Source organism: Pan paniscus, chromosome 7, assembly GCF_029289425.2.
Source record: "Pan paniscus chromosome 7, NHGRI_mPanPan1-v2.0_pri, whole genome shotgun sequence".
Classification (NCBI taxonomy): domain Eukaryota; kingdom Metazoa; phylum Chordata; class Mammalia; order Primates; family Hominidae; genus Pan; species Pan paniscus.
This window is the reverse complement of record NC_073256.2, coordinates 147,412,708-147,431,231: the sequence shown is the minus strand read 5'-3', so window position 1 is coordinate 147,431,231 and position 18,524 is coordinate 147,412,708. Positions and strand designations below refer to the sequence as shown.

General features: G+C 47.4%; 1 protein-coding gene across 15 annotated transcripts in view; it reads left to right on the top strand.

The window, feature by feature from the left end:
• Positions 1–10,220, top strand: part of ASAP1 (ArfGAP with SH3 domain, ankyrin repeat and PH domain 1) — a 394,403-nt gene extending 384,183 nt beyond the window's left edge. For all 15 annotated transcript variants that reach the window (XM_063606905.1, XM_034966609.3, XM_063606901.1 and 12 more), the window contains 3 exons: positions 1,284–1,774; positions 4,256–4,378; positions 7,522–10,220. In XM_063606905.1, the coding sequence (XP_063462975.1) occupies positions 1,284–1,774; positions 4,256–4,378; positions 7,522–7,596 (689 nt within the window). In that variant the 3' untranslated portion in view covers positions 7,597–10,220. The remainder of the gene's footprint in view (positions 1–1,283; positions 1,775–4,255; positions 4,379–7,521) is intronic.
• Positions 10,221–18,524: the final 8,304 nt, after the last annotated feature.

Here is an 18,524-nt window from a genome sequence, read left to right as displayed (position 1 = left end):
TAGTACAGCCTGTGACATTTACAACATGAGGTTTATCTGTTTCTTCTCCTTCTTTAAGAATGTCTTTCTGAATACATTATATTTTTAGGATCAAATTCCTAATGTGAGTCACTCAGTGTGCCTTAGTCAGCTGTTTCCTCCCTGAGTGCAGGCTATGTCCTTGGCCCTTGTGCCAGGAGCCAAAGTTACAAAAATGAGTAAAACAGGAATGTAATACTGTAATAGGGCCTTAAAGAACCCTAACAGTGATGGTAGTACTACTGCATAATGCTTACAGCCTGCCAGGGCTTGTCAGTAAATTCTTTGCATATATTAACCCATGTAATCTGCATGCCAACCCTTTGAAGTAGGGTTTTAAGAGATCAGTAAATTGCAGCATAGAGAGGTTGTGTAATTTGCCCAAATTCACACAGCTAGTAAGTGGTGGAGCTAAAATTGGAGACATGTCCATAGTTTTCTAAGTACCAAGAGCTGTACAAAGAGCTATGGAAATGGGTCAACAAATTGATACATTTCCTAAGCTGTGCATACTGTGCAGCCATTAAACAGAATAAAAAAGAACTGATTTGGAGCTCTCCTAAACATAGTAAGTGGGAGAAAAGCAAAGTTTCAGACTATGTATCCCTTGTATGGTTTTTAAAAGACATAGCATACGCGTGTGTATCACCAAAATGTAACAGAGGTTAACCCGAGACAGGGGCACAAAGTAGAAGAAGCCTTTTGCTACCTCGCTTATATACTGCATGAATCATGTAAAATGGGGAGAAATAATAATAAATTATGATACAGCTATAGAATGGAATAGAATGCACCATTCAAAATTACATACAACTAGTAAATAATTTTTAATAACATGACAAATACTGTTGCTAAAATGGTATTAGATAAAAGCAAGTAAAAGTTATATCTATAGAAAATATATAGGAAAATTAAAAGGAACTATATAAAAGAATTTTAAATGGCTACATTTAGGTGTTAGGCTTAAGAACTCTGTACTTTCCGATTCTCTGCAATCTGTTTCTATTTATTTTTTTTAATTCTGGATGAATGTAGACATCCTGTTCTTATATAATTGAAGCATAAAATCATGAATTGTAACACTTTCCAGGCTTTCAAACTTTGTCTTTGTAAAACTGCCTGGGTGGGCCTGGCCCCTGAGTTCATCCATTTCAAGTGCTCACTATAGGTCAGTTCCCTTCATGATGATGGTGCCTCTTTTAGGTGACTGACAGGAAAGCAGCCCTTCCCACCAATGACCTCCTTGTTTTTGATTGCTTCCACAGTGGCACTAAGGAAAACGGATCATCTCTCCCTAGACAAAGCCAACATCCCGCCCGAAATCTTTCAGAAATCATCACAGTTGGCAGAGTTGCCACAAAAGCCACCACCTGGAGACCTGCCCCCAAAGCCCACAGAACTGGCCCCCAAGCCCCAAATTGGAGATTTGCCGCCTAAGCCAGGAGAACTGCCCCCCAAACCACAGCTGGGGGACCTGCCACCCAAACCCCAACTCTCAGACTTACCTCCCAAACCACAGATGAAGGACCTGCCCCCCAAACCACAGCTGGGAGACCTGCTAGCAAAATCCCAGACTGGAGATGTCTCACCCAAGGCTCAGCAACCCTCTGAGGTCACACTGAAGTCACACCCATTGGATCTGTCCCCAAATGTGCAGTCCAGAGACGCCATCCAAAAGCAAGCATCTGAAGACTCCAACGACCTCACGCCTACTCTGCCAGAGACGCCCGTACCACTGCCCAGAAAAATCAATACGGTGGGTGGGACAATGTTCAGGCCCTTAGGAACCCTATTCCGCACTTTGCAAGTTGGTGGGAGGGCAGGTGCTCCAACTTACACAAGAAAAAGTGAGAGCTTGCTCACCTGACCCTTATGTGCTCTGGTTCAAGCGTGATGGTGGATTAGAGCCTGTGGGTTACAAAGTCAGGCTTTAGGCTCCAGCAGACAGGCTTCAAGACCTGGCTTCAGTGCCTGACATAACTGCACAACCTTGGCAAGTTACTTTCTCTGAGCCTTGCTTTCTTCACATACAAAAAGGAGCTAATACAATATTTGAGCTCACAGATGATTAAATACAGTGACAAATGAGCAGCACTTGGCTGGCACCTAGACCACTCAGCAAGTAGTCACTCTTACCTAGGAACCTTGAGGATGAAACTTTTCCTTTCCTGAGGGTCACGAGAAACCAATTTCCCTCTCGGGGTTCTGGGTATTTTCTCTCTTTTTTTTTTTTTGAGAAGGGCTCGCTCTGTCGCCCAGGCTGGAGTACAGTGGTGCGATCACAGCTCACTGCAGCCTCAGTCTCCTAGGCTCAGGTGATCCTCTTACCTCAGCCTCCTGAGTAGCTGGGACCACAGGTGCGTATCACTACGCCTGGCTTTTTTTTAATATTTTTGGTAGAGATGGGGTTTTGCCATGTTGCCCAGGCTGGTCTTGAACTCATGGGCTCAAGCACTCCTCTCATCTTGGCCTCTCAAAGTGCTGGGATTACAGGCGTGAGCCACTGCACCTGGCTCCCTGAGTATCTGCTAAGTCAGACTTTCTCGCTGCATCTTCCTAAAGGAGTTGGAGATAAAGCTCTCGATATAATAGAATAGCATAGAATTTTGTAGAAATCTCATATTCTGTCATTTTCATGAAATGTTTCCTACTCTATATCCAGAAGTTCTCCCATTGCACATGGCAGCTCTACCTGCCTCACATTCTGTTATAAAATGTTACAGTACCCAGCACTTTGGGAAGAGGCGAGTGGATCGCTTGAGGCCAGGAGTTCAGGGCTGCTGTGATCACACCACTACACTCCAGCCTGGGTAACAGAGCAAGACCCTGTCTCAAAAAAATTAAAATGGGGCTGGGTGCAGTGGCTCACAACTGTAATTTCAGCACTTTGGGAGGCCAAAGTGCGAGGTCCCCTTGAGCCCAGGATTCATGACCAGCCTGGGCAACATACAGAGAAACCGTCTCTATAAAAAATAAAAATTAATTAGCTGGGCATGGTGGTACATGCCTGCGATCCCAGCTACTTGGGAGGCTAAGGCGGGAAGATTGCTTGAGCCCTGGAGATCGAGGCTGCAGTGAGCGTAATCATGCCACTGCACTCTAGCCTGGGCAACAGAGTGAAACCCCGTCTCAAAAAAAAAAAAATTTAAATGTTGCAGTAAAAGTGTGTCATATCAATACTTAAATTAAGAAAAATAAAACCCATCTTCCTGTAGGTTGGAGGCTGCCGTGTCTGATGGTGGATACTTCTGCTATTCAAAAGGGAACTCTCCCATGACTCCCAAGCACCACTGATGCAAAATTTTCATTTCATGCTACACACTATATAGTTTTATTATGTCATTTAATCTCTGTGTTATAAATTAACACACTGCAGGCCTCTCAGTTGCTCACGCAGTCACTGCCACAGTTCTGCCAGGCTTCTCCAACCCACCCGCACGGGCCCGGAAGGGAGCTCGGAAAGCAGCTGGAACTATCAGGGTGATTAAAGGAGAAACCAGGGGACAGAGAGGAAGAGGCACTCCACCCAAAACATTTAAAGAGACAGCTTGCTTTTTTTAAAATTGCCAATTAGCCAGGTGCAAAACAAAAACCCATCATTTAGAAGGTGATACCTCTATTTTCACTTTTCTATTTGCAAAGAACTGGAAGTTCAACAAATAAATGCTCAAATCAAAACTAATCAAAGATTAAAACTGTTTTAGGAACTGCATAGACTTCTCCCAGCCCCAGGCCGATCCTGCTGTGTTTAACCAGCATGTACTGACTTGCTGTTTTGCATGAGGGGACTGACAAATTTGTTTATGCTGCACATTCATTATGCAGAAGCTGCACATTTTGCTTTACGTCATGTTTCCTAAAAACATTTTTAGACTCTGCTGTCATTCTGCAAGCTGATGTGGGTTGGGGGGGCGTACAGAGTGCTTGATGGTTTTTGGTGAAGCTCAATTTTGATCCCTACCCATAGTGTTTGCTTTCTGGTGAAAATAACTTGATGATGCCCAATCACCAATGCAGGGCCACCCTGATGATGGGGGGAGAGGAAGGGCCTGTAGTTAAGAGTACACAGTATGCTGGGTGCCTGACAGACACTCTTCTTCCCGCCCTTCAAGGGTGAGGAAATCAAGGCTCAGCGAGGTTAAGTTACTGGCCAAGGTCAACCATTTTACAAAGAACCGCTGCTCTTTTTTTCCATTCAGTCCATTCTTTCAATTAAAACCCAGTTTCTTTCTTTAAGGGGAAAAATAAAGTGAGGCGAGTGAAGACCATTTATGACTGCCAGGCAGACAACGATGACGAGCTCACATTCATCGAGGGAGAAGTGATTATCGTCACAGGGGAAGAGGACCAGGAGTGGTGGGTACGTACGAATATCCATCCACTTCATCCGTACATTCATACAGCATGCCTGGGCAGGCACCACATTGGAGCCTACAGACAGTGCAGTAAAAGAGGGCTCTTGAGCACCAGGACCCTGTCAGCTGCATCACTCACCCAACAGCCATTGCATTTGGTGTCTTTTCTATGTCACACACTATTACATGCTAGAAAAACAGCCGTGGAGCTGGCCGGGCACAGTGGCTCACGCCTGTAATCCCAGCACTTTGGGAGGCTGAGGCGGATGGATCTCGAGGTCGGGAGTTCGAGACCAGCCTGGCCAGCATGGTGAAACCCCGTGTCTACTAAAAATACAAAAAATTAACTGGGCGTGGTGGCACGCACCTGTAGTCCCAGCTACTCGGGAGGCCAAGGCAGGAGAATCGCTTGAACCCGGGAGGCACAGGTTGCAGTGAGATGAGATCACACCACTACACTCCAGCCTGGGTGACAGAGCGAGACTCCGTCTGAAAAAAAAGAAAAACAGCCATGGGGCTTTGAAGACAGGTCAAGAGAATTAACATTTGTATGTACTTTACCCATGGTATCATGTAACCTTGTGAGTTGTAGGCATTTTCTGATTTTTCATATAAATACTAAAGCGGAAGAAAGTTGAGCATGTTGCCTGTGGTCCCTCAGCCAGTAAGCAGGCTAAGTCAAGATTCCAGATCGGCCCTGACCCCAGCGCCTACGTGCTTTGCTCACCATTCCACACTGTACCCAGGCTGGGAATCAGAATGCCCGAGTTCCTGCTCAGGCTGAGCAGTTGACAAGTCCTCAGACTCAATTCTTAATCCAGTCTGCAGTTCTTTCTTTGTCAAATAGGCCAAGACACCTTCTCCACGTAATTTTAGGAAAAGATTAAATGAAAATATCTATGAAAACTCCTTTTACATTAAAACCTGCAGCTCAGGCATCAGGAGGGAAAGACATCAGCATCCTCATAGGCCCTGCTAGGTACCCAGGCTATGAGTGACCTGCGAGGGCAGTCCACACATCTATTGATTTTCAGGTTGCCAGGGAGTAAGTCTCCCCGATGGGAACTGCCAGGCCAAGGTACAGTGAATAAGCCACCTCTTCTGCTCTCCTTGTTGATCATTTCCTGACATCAGGGTGAAAATTCCCCTTCCTTGGCAGCCTGAGCCCCGTCCTGCCAAGAGGGACTCAGTTCTGTCTGCCAGGAAGGGACCTGAGGCTCGCAGTTGAGCCAGCAGTACCTAAAAATACCCAGAAATACATATGTATATACATGTGTGCACACACACATAGGCATGGGCACACATTCACCTTTGACTTTTCTTCCTTCAGGCCTAGACAGTGACCTCAGATTCTTAATCACAGCTGTAGGGATTTTGTTTGGACTCAACTGGGGCAATTTTGCCCTCCAGGGACATTTACAATATCTGGAAATATTGATTGTCAGGACCTAGGAAGGGGGTTGCTACCAACAACAAGTAGATGGAAGTTTAGTGGCCAGGGATGCCACTAAACATCCTCCAGTACTCAGGGAGCCCCCACAAGCAAGGATGCCAGTAGCACCATGGTTGAGAAACTGGACTGAAGGGATCAGCCTGGGGAGGCCCAGGGGGTACCTCCAGCCTCTGTCAGCAGAGTGGGGCCAGCCCCTGGCATGAAGCCTGTCAGAGAGTCCACTTCATCTCATGACGAGGAGGTGGGCTCTGAAGCCCCCCCACGTGAATCAGTTACTAGCTCTATGGGCCTTGGATAAAGCATGTCCCTTCTGTAAGCCTCACTTTCCTCTGAAAAATAGGACATGATTAATCGTTTCTCACAAGGATATTGAGGAACTCACTTTGTAATCTGTTAATATTATTATAATCAAGCAGTGATCATGTTCTTTGCTAAGCAACTGATGACTACAGCAGAGATACCTGCGGGGAATGGGAAGCTGTCATTGGTGTCCCTAGCATCATTCCTAGGGGACATTGTGTGTGCCACCATTACGTGCCTCGCCAGATGTAAAGATGGTGCCACACACACATCCTAACTGTGATGTGAAATTCACAAAGACCTCACACATGCATGATGCCAACTAAGACCACACGCGGTGGGTGGGCAAGCCTTCAGGAGAGCTGGGCAGGCCTGGTTGACTCTGTTCCACTCTTAAAACCACCTTCCTCTCTATCGATTTGGCATTGGAAGCCAATATGCACGATTTTGTTTTTTCTATTGAAGGCCCATTACATGATTCTCTTTAGCGCAATCAATACTAATCTAATTGAGGTAATTAGAAAATTTTTACAGGTAACTGGCTTACAGGCCAATGCAGCAGACAATAAAATTGCCATTCGCCACCATCAGTCTCAAACTTTCACAGTATTCTTCCTCCATGGTAACCAGAAAACAAGTGATAGTACATAGCAGCCTTTTTTTTTTTACTGGATAGAACAGCACTTTACTCACATAGAGAAGAGACAGAACAAGATTAGCTTCGATTTGAGTATGGTACCCCGCAGTGGGTCTTGCCAGGCAGCTGACACAGCATAATGGTCTGTATGCATCCTACCTGGGCTGTGGGCAAAGAAACCCCTTCCTTCCCAACTAGGAATAGGTAATAGTACTGGGATTGGCCAGGTGCCATAGCAGCCTTTTCATTTGCTTTTTTTTTTTTTTCTTTTTTAAATGTATCACACAAGCCTGGAGAGAAGGGATTTTCTTTAGCCCCACTTAACAGAGAAAAGGCTTAGCAAGGTTTGTGTGAGGTCACCCAGCTGTAAAGGCAGCCAGGCGCCCTGGTTCAGACCAAGGACTCTAGAGCCCCACGCCTGTGGGAGAGCATGTCACCTCTCTGGGCCACTGTCCCTTCATCTGTAAAATGAAGATTGTAAACTGTATAAGAAATACCCACCTCAGGGGATTGCTGTGTGGGTACAGCAAGATCCATGTAGAATGCTGAGCATATTGGAAGTTCTGTCGTTTGCTCTTTCCTTATGTAGTTTATGACCGTTAAGCTCTCTGTAGTTCACTAAAGGGTGGGAAGAAGGGTAAGCCTGGGATTCCACCGCCAGGTCTGTGGGCAGACTAGGCTGGGCTCTTACCCACTGGGCTTGTCGTGGGGCCACTGCCTCCTGCCTCCATCCTGACCACTCTCTTTTCTCCCTGCAGATTGGCCACATCGAAGGACAGCCTGAAAGGAAGGGGGTCTTTCCAGTGTCCTTTGTTCATATCCTGTCTGACTAGCAAAACGCAGAACCTTAAGATTGTCCACATCCTTCATGCAAGACTGCTGCCTCCATGTAACCCTGGGCACAGTGTGTATATAGCTGCTGTTACAGAGTAAGAAACTCATGGAAGGGCCACCTCAGGAGGGGGATATAATGTGTGTTGTAAATATCCTGTGGTTTTCTGCCTTCGCCAGTATGAGGGTAGCCTCGGACCCGGCGCGCCTTACTGGTTTGCCAAAGCCATCCTTGGCATCTAGCACTTACATCTCTCTATGCTGTTTTACAAGCAAACAAACAAAAATAGGAGTATAGGAACTGCTGGCTTTGCAAATAGAAGTGGTCTCCAGCAACCGTTGAAAGGCATAGAATTGACTCTGTTCCTAACAATGCAGTATTCTCAATTGTGTTACTGAAAATGCAACATTAGCAAAGAGGTGGGTTCTGTTTTCCAGGTGAAACTTTTAGCTCCATGACAGACCAGCCTGTAGTTATCTGTGTACACAGTTTACAGCTACAAAAACCTACTTTGGTATTTATTACAGAAAAGTGCTCAGTTAAATGTAAGTGTTATTCCTTCAGCAAAATATTCACTGACCCAAAACTCTTTATGGCATTTTACAATGCACACAGCCTCATGCAAGTTTAGACAAGTGGATTTATACTATCTTATGAGTGCCCGCCCCTGATATATTACCTCATTATGCAAAAATAACATATCTTTCATGACTATTTTGACAAAAGTTTAAAACACATATGAAGTTCAAATTTCAGGAACCAAGGACTGCCAGAAAATATTAGCCTCTACATTATGCATGCATTTAGAAGCTTACCTGAAATCTGCCTTTTATAAAGGAATAGGATGGATAAGTGGAATTGTACATTTTTTAAACTTGATTGCCATTAAAGCAGAAATTATAAGGTTGCAACAATATTTGTTTCTAATCATTGGCTTTCTCAAGAGTATGGATTGACATATTGTGTTATGAATGCACATCCCTCAGATGTGTTGAAGCATCCATTGCATCCATTTTTTATTATTTTCTTAGTTTTGTTCTTGGACAAATTTAAACTTTTAAAAGATTATTCAAGATGAATTTAAAAGTCAACCCTTCACACAGTTTCCCTACTGTATGTAGAATCCAGGTGCTGAAACCAAGTGTTTCTTTTCCCATGCTCTTTGTTAAACCCCAATTATAGATAATTTTTCCAGTCTTAAGCTCTGTCCACCTTCAAGTCAATTCATAACCAAGTTTTTGAACGCTGCTATGAATTGCACTGTGAAAAGCACTCTTCCCTCTCAGTTTTCTTTTCATCCCAGCCATGTTTATCAGATCCTTAAGAACATTGTATTTCAGTCTTTTACATCAGTCTGAATTTTGGAAAAGAATGCAATAGTTGTACTCCACAGTCAGTGGAACTGTTCCCTGAGTCCGAGGCTCATATGTCATTCTGGCACTACATTTGCTTAAATTGCTATTTTGGCAACAGCACAGAAAACTAATATTTTTAAGCAGAGAATCTTGGCAATGAGTGAGAGATGTTAATTTCACAGAAGCACAACTCCCAACCCAACCCTTAGGAAAAGCCCTCTTCCATCGTTACAGTGCTCAGTGAATATTAATTTAGTTCTGCTTAAGTGGTTGCTATACAAACTTTGAATAGCCACCTAATAAATAAACCTTGCATGACAAACCTGCAAAATATTTTATCAGCTGTTATTGGAAAGTGATTTTAAGCAATTGCTTCCTCAGTGTCAGGGCACATGTGAATTTCCACACCAAACAGAGCATGAGGAACCAGTTGACATGCTGGGTTGTGACTGGCAGCTTTAGCAGCCTCGGTACTGAAGCCACACCAGTGTCAGGATGGAAGTCTGCATCTGAGGTTGCTCAGTGTCCCGGTCATTCATTTACACATTTTAACTTGCATTAAAGAGCTATTCTTTTTTGTGGCCTAGACTCTTTTCACTGATCTCAAAATAAACTGGTTTTTTTCCAAAAAAAAAAAAAAAAAAAAAACACACACACAAAAGCTGCATGTCTAAAATTACATGGAGTTAGTGTCTATTCTTTTTCCCCTTTTGCAGCAACTTACACAGCATTTTTAACACCTTTTTTTTTCTAGTTTTTTTGTTCGGTTTTGTTTTCCATCAGGAATTTGAGTTCTCTCTAACCCAGCTTACTGTGGGACATAGGAAAACTCAGTAGAAATACCTTTGGTGATCTTGTTGAGTTTAAGTCTGATCTTGATCTTAAACTCAGTAAGCCACTATCTGCAATTTTGTACATTATATAGTATTTTGAAGATATGGAACCTTATGAAAAAAAAATAGCATATTAGTTCTTTTTCCCCCAGAGGGGAAAGTTATGTTCTGCAAATAGTGTGTGTCTTATTTTACTGTTGAACAGCAATTGCTATTTATTTTTTTATTGCCTAGAACTTCAACATGTTGTATAGGAATCCTGTAGTGCCACTAGTTAAATGCCGAATTCTCATCTGGATGTTACCATCAAACATCAGTACACTTGTCATTTCACATGTGTTTAATGTGACAGTTTTTCAGTACTGTATGTGTTAATTTCTACTTTTTTTAATATTTAAAATTGCTTTTAAATAAACATATTCTCAGTTGATCCCAGACTTCTGAAATCAGGCCATTTTGTGAGTTGTTCACTACCCTGCTGACAGGAGAGAATCAAGTCTTCCTCTGGCTGTGCTTTCGGGTATATAGATGACACAGGTCACTCCAACCCTTGTCAGAGATCACTCTGGATACATAAAAATATGTGGCACTTGCCCCGGCTTACAAACTGTGGGCCTTCGGCCCCTTTTCTGTCCTCCACCTTCCGCATTCCACCTCCACCACGTCCACTTGTGTGCCCGTTGATGTGAACAGGGCAGGAAGAAGGTGGAGGGGCACGAGGCTTACATGTTGTCGTGTGGACAACACTTCTGTCACGTAGCTGTCACGGCTAGTGCTGCCACGCAGTGGAGCAGACCTGGCCCAGACACTCTGCCTGCATTAACCCCCTGAATCCTTAGCAAGCCCAGGAGAAGTGTGAACCCCTCAGCTTTACAGAGCTTACAAATGAGGCTCAGAGGCATTCATTCACACACAGGAGACGTGTGGCTTGTAAATCACTAAGGTGGGAGTGCACACAGGTGGTTCTGGCTCCAAGGCCATCCTCGGGATTCCCACTGCCTGGAAGACACTCTCCTTTATGGAAAACCACAGTGGCGGAAAGCAGGCCAAAACTGCGGCATGGAGGATCCCGAAGTGCTGGTCTCGGCATTCCTTCTGTCGTCTTTCATGGAAGTTGGTAGACATGGCTGGGCACGGTGGCTCACGCCTGTGTTCCCAGCACTTTGGGAGCCTGAGGCGGGTGGATCACCTGAGGTCAGGAGTTTGGGACCAGCCTGGCCAACATGGTGAAACCCTGTCTCTACTAAAAATACAAAAAATTAGTTGGGTGTGGTGGCTCACACCTGTGATTCCCAGCTACTCAGTAGGTTGAGGTGGGAGAATTGCTTGAACCCGGGAGGCAGAGGTTGCAGTGAGCGAAGATCACGCCACTGCACTCCATTCTGGATGACAGAGCAAGACTGTCAAAAAAGAAAAAAGTTGGTAGACATAATGTGCCTGTTCATAGTCCAAGACAAACCCTTTAAACACCGTGCTACCGGGGAAAATGGGCTTGGGCATGGAAGCCAGCGGCTTTCTGTCGGGATATTTCTGGGAAAAGCTAACATAGTGACCTGGATAATCCAGGGAGAGGCGAAGCCAGCTTTTTATCTGATGACAAAATGTTCTTTCACATCAGTTGTATGTGGTTTTAAGCCTGGAACAGTATCTGTTTGGAACTGACGTCCCCCTTCACCACCCCCTGACTCTGTTGAAAGCAGCCCCTCCCTTATCCACCAGCCCCCGACAGCCCAGCCTCCAAGGTGAGGCCAGGAGCTGGAGGCTTACCCCTGTCTCTCCACCTCAGGTGCTTTGAGGGCTTACTGTGCTTGGGCCCATGTTTCCTTTACCTGCGTTTGGTCTTTGGCAGGGCGCGTGACACCGTTAGGCACATTACCACAGTTGAGTGATGGGCAGCCGTGTGGACCCAGGTCCTTGTGGCCCCAGCCACAGCCCCCTACTCTCCACACCCTTGTTCTTCTCCCCTCCCCTAACCTTGTGCCCACTCTTCGTATGTGTTTTTTTCTTTTTTTGTTGTTTTCTTTTTTGTAGACAGGGTCTTACTTTGTTGCCCAGTCTGGCCTCGAACTCCTGGGCTCACATCATCTTCCCACCTGAGCCTCCCAAAGTGCTGGGATTACAGGAATGAGCCACCATGCCCAGCCTAGCCCCCCATTGGATACTGTTTCAGGCTTGAATGTGTGTGTGTGTGTGGCAGGGGTGCAGTGGTGGTGGGGATGATCATTACTGAGATCATTCAACCTATTCCCCTCTGCCCCCCGTGTCCTCCTCTGCCCCCCACCGTGTTCTCCTCTTCCCCCATGTGTTCCCCTCTGCCCCCATGTGTTCTCCTCTGCCCCCATGTGTTCCCCTCTGCCCCCATGTATTCCCCTCTGCCCCATGTATTCCCCTCTGCCCCCATGTATTCCCCTCTGCCCCCCATGTGTTCTCCTCTGCCTCCATGTATTCCCCTCTGCCCCCATGTGCTCCCCTCTGCCCCCATGTGTTCTCCTCTGCCCCCATGTGTTCTCCTCTGCCCCCATGTGTTCCCCTCTGCCCCCCATATGTTCCCCTCTGCCCCCATGTGTTCCCCTCTGCCCCCATGTGTTCCCCTCTGCCCCCATGTGCTCCCCTCTGCCCCCATGTGCTCCCCTCTGCCCCCATGTGTTCTCCTCTGCCCCCATGTGTTCTCCTCTGCCCCCATGTGTTCCCCTCTGCCCCCCATATGTTCCCCTCTGCCCCCATGTGTTCCCCTCTGCCCCCATGTGTTCCCCTCTGCCCCCATGTGCTCCCCTCTGCCCCCATGTGTTCCCCTCTGCCCCCATGTGTTCCCCTCTGCCCCCCATATGTTCCCCTCTGCCCCCATGTGTTCCCCTCTGCCCCCATGTGTTCCCCTCTGCCCCCATGTGTTCTCCTCTGCCCCCATGTGTTCTCCTCTGCCCCCATGTGTTCCCCTCTGCCCCCCATGTGTTCCCCTCTGCCCCCATGTGTTCCCCTCTGCCCCCATGTGTTCCCCTCTGCCCCCATGTGTTCTCCTCTGCCCCCATGTGTTCTCCTCTGCCCCCCATGTGTTCCCCTCTGCCCCCATGTGTTCTCCTCTGCCCCCCATGTGTTCCCTCTGCCCCCCATGTGTTCCCCTCTGCCCCCCATGTGTTCTCCTCTGCCCCCCATGTGTTCTCCTCTGCCCCCATGTGTTCCCCTCTGCCCCCATGTGTTCCCCTCTGCCCCCATGTGTTCTCCTCTGTCCCCCATGTGTTCTCCTCTGCCCCCATGTGTTCTCCTCTGCCCCCATGTGTTCCCCTCTGCCCCCATGTGTTCCCCTCTGCCCCCATGTGTTCTCCTCTGCCCCCATGTGTTCTCCTCTGCCCCCCCATGTGTTCCCCTCTGCCCCCCGTGTGTTCTCCTCTGCCCCCCCATGTGTTCCCCTCTGCCCCCCGTGTGTTCCCCTCTGCCCCCCGTGTGTTCCCCTCTGCCCCCCGTGTGTTCCCCTCTGCCCCCCGTGTGTTCCCCTCTGCCCCCCGTGTTCTCTTCTGCCCCCCATGTGTTCTCTGCCCCCAATGTGTTCTCCTCTGTGCCCCCCCAATGTGTTCTCTGCCCCCATGTGTTCCCCTCTGCCCCCCATGTGTTCTCCGACCCCATGGAAATCTTTGATTCTCCTCATTATGCAGTCTGTGGGTAATTTGGAGTGAATGGGCTCACATCTCTAGCAGGGGTGTCTGAGCATGTGTCCCTCCCACAGAGGCCTGGCCTCTCCAGCCAGCTGCCTGGGATGGAGGTGAAGTCCACTAAATTAGGTCACCTTACTCTTACACACCTGAGGCTCACATAGTCCACAAGCATTCCATTTTTGTCTAGACAGTGCCAGGCCTTTGGTTGCAAAGACAGCCCCATATTCTGTCCCTGAGAAGCGGAGAAACACAGGTAAGTAATGATGACTGTAGAGTTCACCTGGCAGGTTGCTGCCTGAAGAAAGGAGCGTAGCTCATCCTAGGAGCCTGCACAGATTGAGCTCCTGCAAAGCTGCTGGGATGGGGTGGCATCCCTGCAACAGATGGAGCAGACAGGAGAAGGAAACGGCAGACTGAAGGCAGGCAGGACCAGCCCCAAAGTCCCTGTGCTGTGCTGAGGAGCACTCTGTGCAGGCGGATCCGTGGACCACCAGCAGCTCATCATACTGAGGCCTCCACGGGGGCTGAGCACCAGGCCAAGCGCTTGAGCAGCACGATTGCAGTTCTCTCAGCAGTACTGAGAGGCAGGGACTGTTACTTTCCCCGTTCACAGATTAGGAGACTGATGCTCAGAGCAGCTGAGCCGTGGCATGCCAAAAAGTCAAGTCACTCATCAAGGGTGGAGGCAAGAATTTTGAGCCCTGACATCAGGGTTCAGCCATGGAGCTCCTGGCCACAACCCTCTGCTGCCTCTTGGCTGCTGCTGGTCAAAGCTGGCCTGTCCCGGCCCTCTACCATTAGGTCAGCACCAGGGAGGGGTGAACCATGAAGGGCAATGAAGTTCCGGATTCGGAAATTAAGGCATTTGCCAGAGGGCCCCACAGCGAGCATTTCTCATAACATGTCATGGACAGCCACTGTGCACTTGGGAGCTAGAGGTGGAGCTGGCACACAGGGTGACTTGGTGCACGTACAATGTGAGTGAGAAGAAAGCAGAGTGTGCATGTCTGTGTGTGAGCACAGCAGCCCATACACAAACACTTGAGCTCCTGAACACCGGAATTAAAGCTCAGATAAACAGCTGTTTTGCAAAATCTTACCACATAGCAAACCCTGGTCCGAAGCTCAGGAGGCCAAAACTTTCACCTTCTGCAAAACCGCCAGGGGAGAAGTCTTATTTGGGTTCACTCTTCAACAGAACTTAAAACTTTATAGCTCTGAGAAAATATGAGGGCACAAGATGGCAAATGTGTCACATGCACACTGGCCTAAAATATATTAGGGCCAGGTTTTCACATTTTGGCAGCATCACCTGAGGTCCCCAGTGCCGGCAGATTCCAAGTCTCAGGAAGGGCTTGAGAATCTGCATTTAGCCAGCGTCCCTGGGTGGGGTACTCAGGTCGCTCCTGGGCCACCTTGAATCCCTGAGACTCTGGAACTGACACCACAAGGGAGGATTACCTGGAATCCATACAGGGGCCCCTTCTAATAGTGGAGAGAACTCTCATCCTGGGCTCGGTACTTACAGAACTACAGCTCTTTTTCCTGCTATGTTAAGATGCAGTGAAAAGACCACAGAAGCCAGGTAAAGTGGCTCACGCCTGTAATCCCAGCACTTTGGGAAGCTGAGGTGGAAGGCTCACTTGACCCCAGCATTCGAGACCAGCCTAGGCAACATGGTGAGACCTCATCTCTATGGAAAACTTAAAATTAGCCGACGTTCTGGTGCACACCTGTGATCCCAGCTACTCAGGAGGCCGAAGTGGGAGGATTGCTTGAGCCCAGGAAGTCAAGGCTGCAGTGAGCCATGATCGCACCACTGCACACCAGCCTGGGCAACAGAGCAAGATCCTGTCTCAAAAAAAGAAAAGGACACACAAGTTGGAGTTTGACAGGCCTAGTTGACCTTCTGCTTTGGTCACTTACCAGCAAATGTGTGCAACATTTATTGAGACGCCCACGTGTGAACAGCCATCTCTAACCTCAGGCACATGGACTGAGCTCTGAGCCTCAAGTTCCATTAGATGTGACACAGCTTGGGAGTCTGTGGGCTGGAAGGTGGAACAGTGCTCAGTGACCCGCCCAATGCTGTGTGACCATCTCTATAAAGCCAGACACACACTGTCCATGCGTAGCCACTGGCTTCTCCGTGCAGTGTGAACTGGATGCAGGGCCTGGGACTTTCATCACCTGCAGCACAGCTTCTGTTCATCCCTAAGGGTGGCAGCTTGGTAGCCTGGCTGGGCCAGCCACAGCCATTTGTTACCTGGGTCCAGAGGGATAGGATCAGGGGAGGGTAAGAGTCTGGACTTTGAAATCAGAAAACAATGTGCTGAGCCTTAACCTCTTCAAGCCTCAGCATTTTTCCTTTGCCCAAATGGGATAATGGTAGTCTTAGTATCATAGAATTGGTGTGATAAATGACATCACTGATGTGACGGTGCATGTAACATGCTTGTCCTAGTGCCTAACACAAAGTAGCACAGAATACTACTCCTCAGCACTCACCACTTCAAAAATGATGAGAACTTGCACACTGACCACCATGTGCAAAATAAAAAGAATAATAAAATCACTAGAACTTTGAAAACTCCTCACCTTCCCCGGTGACAAGTGATAAATTAGAGACATAAACCTCCTCCATGCTTGACCTGCAGTTGGTGATCACAAGAGTATTTCCTGAACGAGTGAGCACATGAAACCGGTCAAAAATAACGAGCAGAGCGCCCGCTGTTGAAAAGGGCGGAGTCCAGGGAGTCACATTAGCTGCTCTCCTTTCAAAAGCATGGGCAGCACCCGCCCCCAACCGAGGGCCAAAGCCGGGGAGCCTCTGAGCCACAGTGGCTCTACCCACTTACGCTGCATATTGCTGACTCCCACCCGGGAAACAGGCTGCTTGACAATGGACCTCTTTTTATGGTGCATTAAGCCGCTGAACAGATTCACAAGAATACATTGTCTGAATGTGCAAGCCTGGTTCCTGCTCAGCTGGAAGCACTTAGAAACGTCAGACACCGAGACTACCCTGGCTGGCTCCACCTCCGGTTACCAGCTACTTCCCTATCTGAAGCTCCTTTTATGGCTCTGCCACCCTAAGTGAGCTCTGAAGATGGAGGAACAGCGGTGCCTCCAGGGTTACCCACCAACTAGTCCCAGTGGCCTGGGGTTTACTTTCCCACGCAAAACCCAGGCCCAGTCTGGTCTGCCCCAGAGTGGAAGATGCCAGGGTGGTGACCCTGCTTGCTTGCAAGGAAAGGGAAGTTAAGGGCGTGCGATAGGAGGCAGAGAACAGGAATAGAGTCAAAGTGAAGTCGGCTACATATCTACTCAAGCTGGACATACTCGTGTTCTGTGACCCATAGATTCTTGAGTGGAAATGTGACATACATTGGCCAAAGACATGGACTAGAATGTCCGTAGCAGTCCTGTTTGCAACAGTAAAACCTGCAGGTTACCCAAATATCCACCCACAGTGAAATATATAAATACATATAAATTGGAGACTATTCACACAATGTATTCAGTAATGAGAATGAGCACTCTCTAACCACATGCAGTGACCTGGATGAATTTCATAACATTGCGTGCAAGAAGCCAGACTCAACAGAATTCACTCTTTGATTCCACTTAATGTGGAAAAATAAGCAATCTGTGCAATTACAAGTCAGAACAGACCGGGCGCAGTAGCTCACACCTGTAATCCCAGCATTTTGGGAGGCCGAGGCGGGTGGATCACCTGAGGTTAGGAGTTCGAGACCAGCCTGGCCAACATGGTGAAACCCCGTCTCTACCAAAAATACAAAAAATTAGCTGGGCATGGTGGCAGGCGCCTGTAATCCCAGCTACTGGGGAGACTGAGGCAGGAGAATTGCTTGAACCCAGGAGGCAGAGGTTGCAGTGAGCTGAAGTTGCACCAATGCATAAGAGTAAAACTCCATCTTAAAAAAAAAAAAACAAAACAGTTGTTACCTTTGGGTAACCACTAGAAGAGGATGCTGGAGGAAGGGTTTGGGGGTGAAGACACTGTTCTCTTTCTTTCTTTGGGTGCTGGTCACAAAGGTCGGTTCAGTTTGTGAAAATTCATCAAGCCATTCATTTCTAATACATGCGCTTTTCTCTATGCGTGTTATCCCCACAGATAAGCTGGTAAATGTTTAACTCGCAAAAAAAAAATTTGTTTTAATTAAAAAGCCCTTAATTGTAGCATTTGTCAATTCCTGTGGTGTAAATATTTCTGCCATGGTTGATTACATGCTACCAATGTGGTGTCAATTCTGAGTTGGGCAAAGAGACATATGATTGGTTCTTGCAAGCTCAGTTGAGCCAGCTCCAGGAGACCATTGGTTATGCTTCAACAAAGAGATCTTTTGAAAAGTAAAGTCTTCTAAAATGAGAGGTGAAACTGAATGCTGGACGGGGTAAGTTCCTTCTTGCTTGGTATCCTACTAGCACACCCATCACCTACTTCCCCACCTCCCTTTACTCTTCAAAAAAAAAAAACTTACCTTTATTGAGATAGAATTCATATATCATACATTTACTCATTTAAAGTGTACCTTTTGTTTGTTTATTTTTGAGACAGGGTCTCTCTCTCTCCCAGGCTGGAGTACAGTGGCATGATCACTGCTCACTGCAGCCTCAACCTCCTAGGCTCCAACGATCCTCCCACCTCAGCCTCCCCAGTAGCTGGGATTATAGGCATGCACCACCACACGAGGCTAATTTTTAAATTTTTTGTAGATACGGGGTCTCATTATGTTGCCCATGCTGATCTCAAACTCCTGGGCTCAAGGGATCCACCCACCTCAGCCTCCAAAAGTGCTGGGATTACAGGCGTGAGTCACCACACCAGGCCTAAAGTGTACATTTTAATGGTTTTTGGTATATTTGCAGAATTGTGCAATCATCACCATAATTTTAGAACATTTTCATCACCCCAAAAATAAGACCCCTACCCATCTCACTCCCCATCTTCCCCAACCCCTGACAACCACTAATCTCCTTCCTGTTTCTGTAGATTCGTCTCTTTTGGACGTTTCATAGAAATGGAATCATATGATAGGTGGGCCTCTGTGACCAGCTTCTTTCACTTAC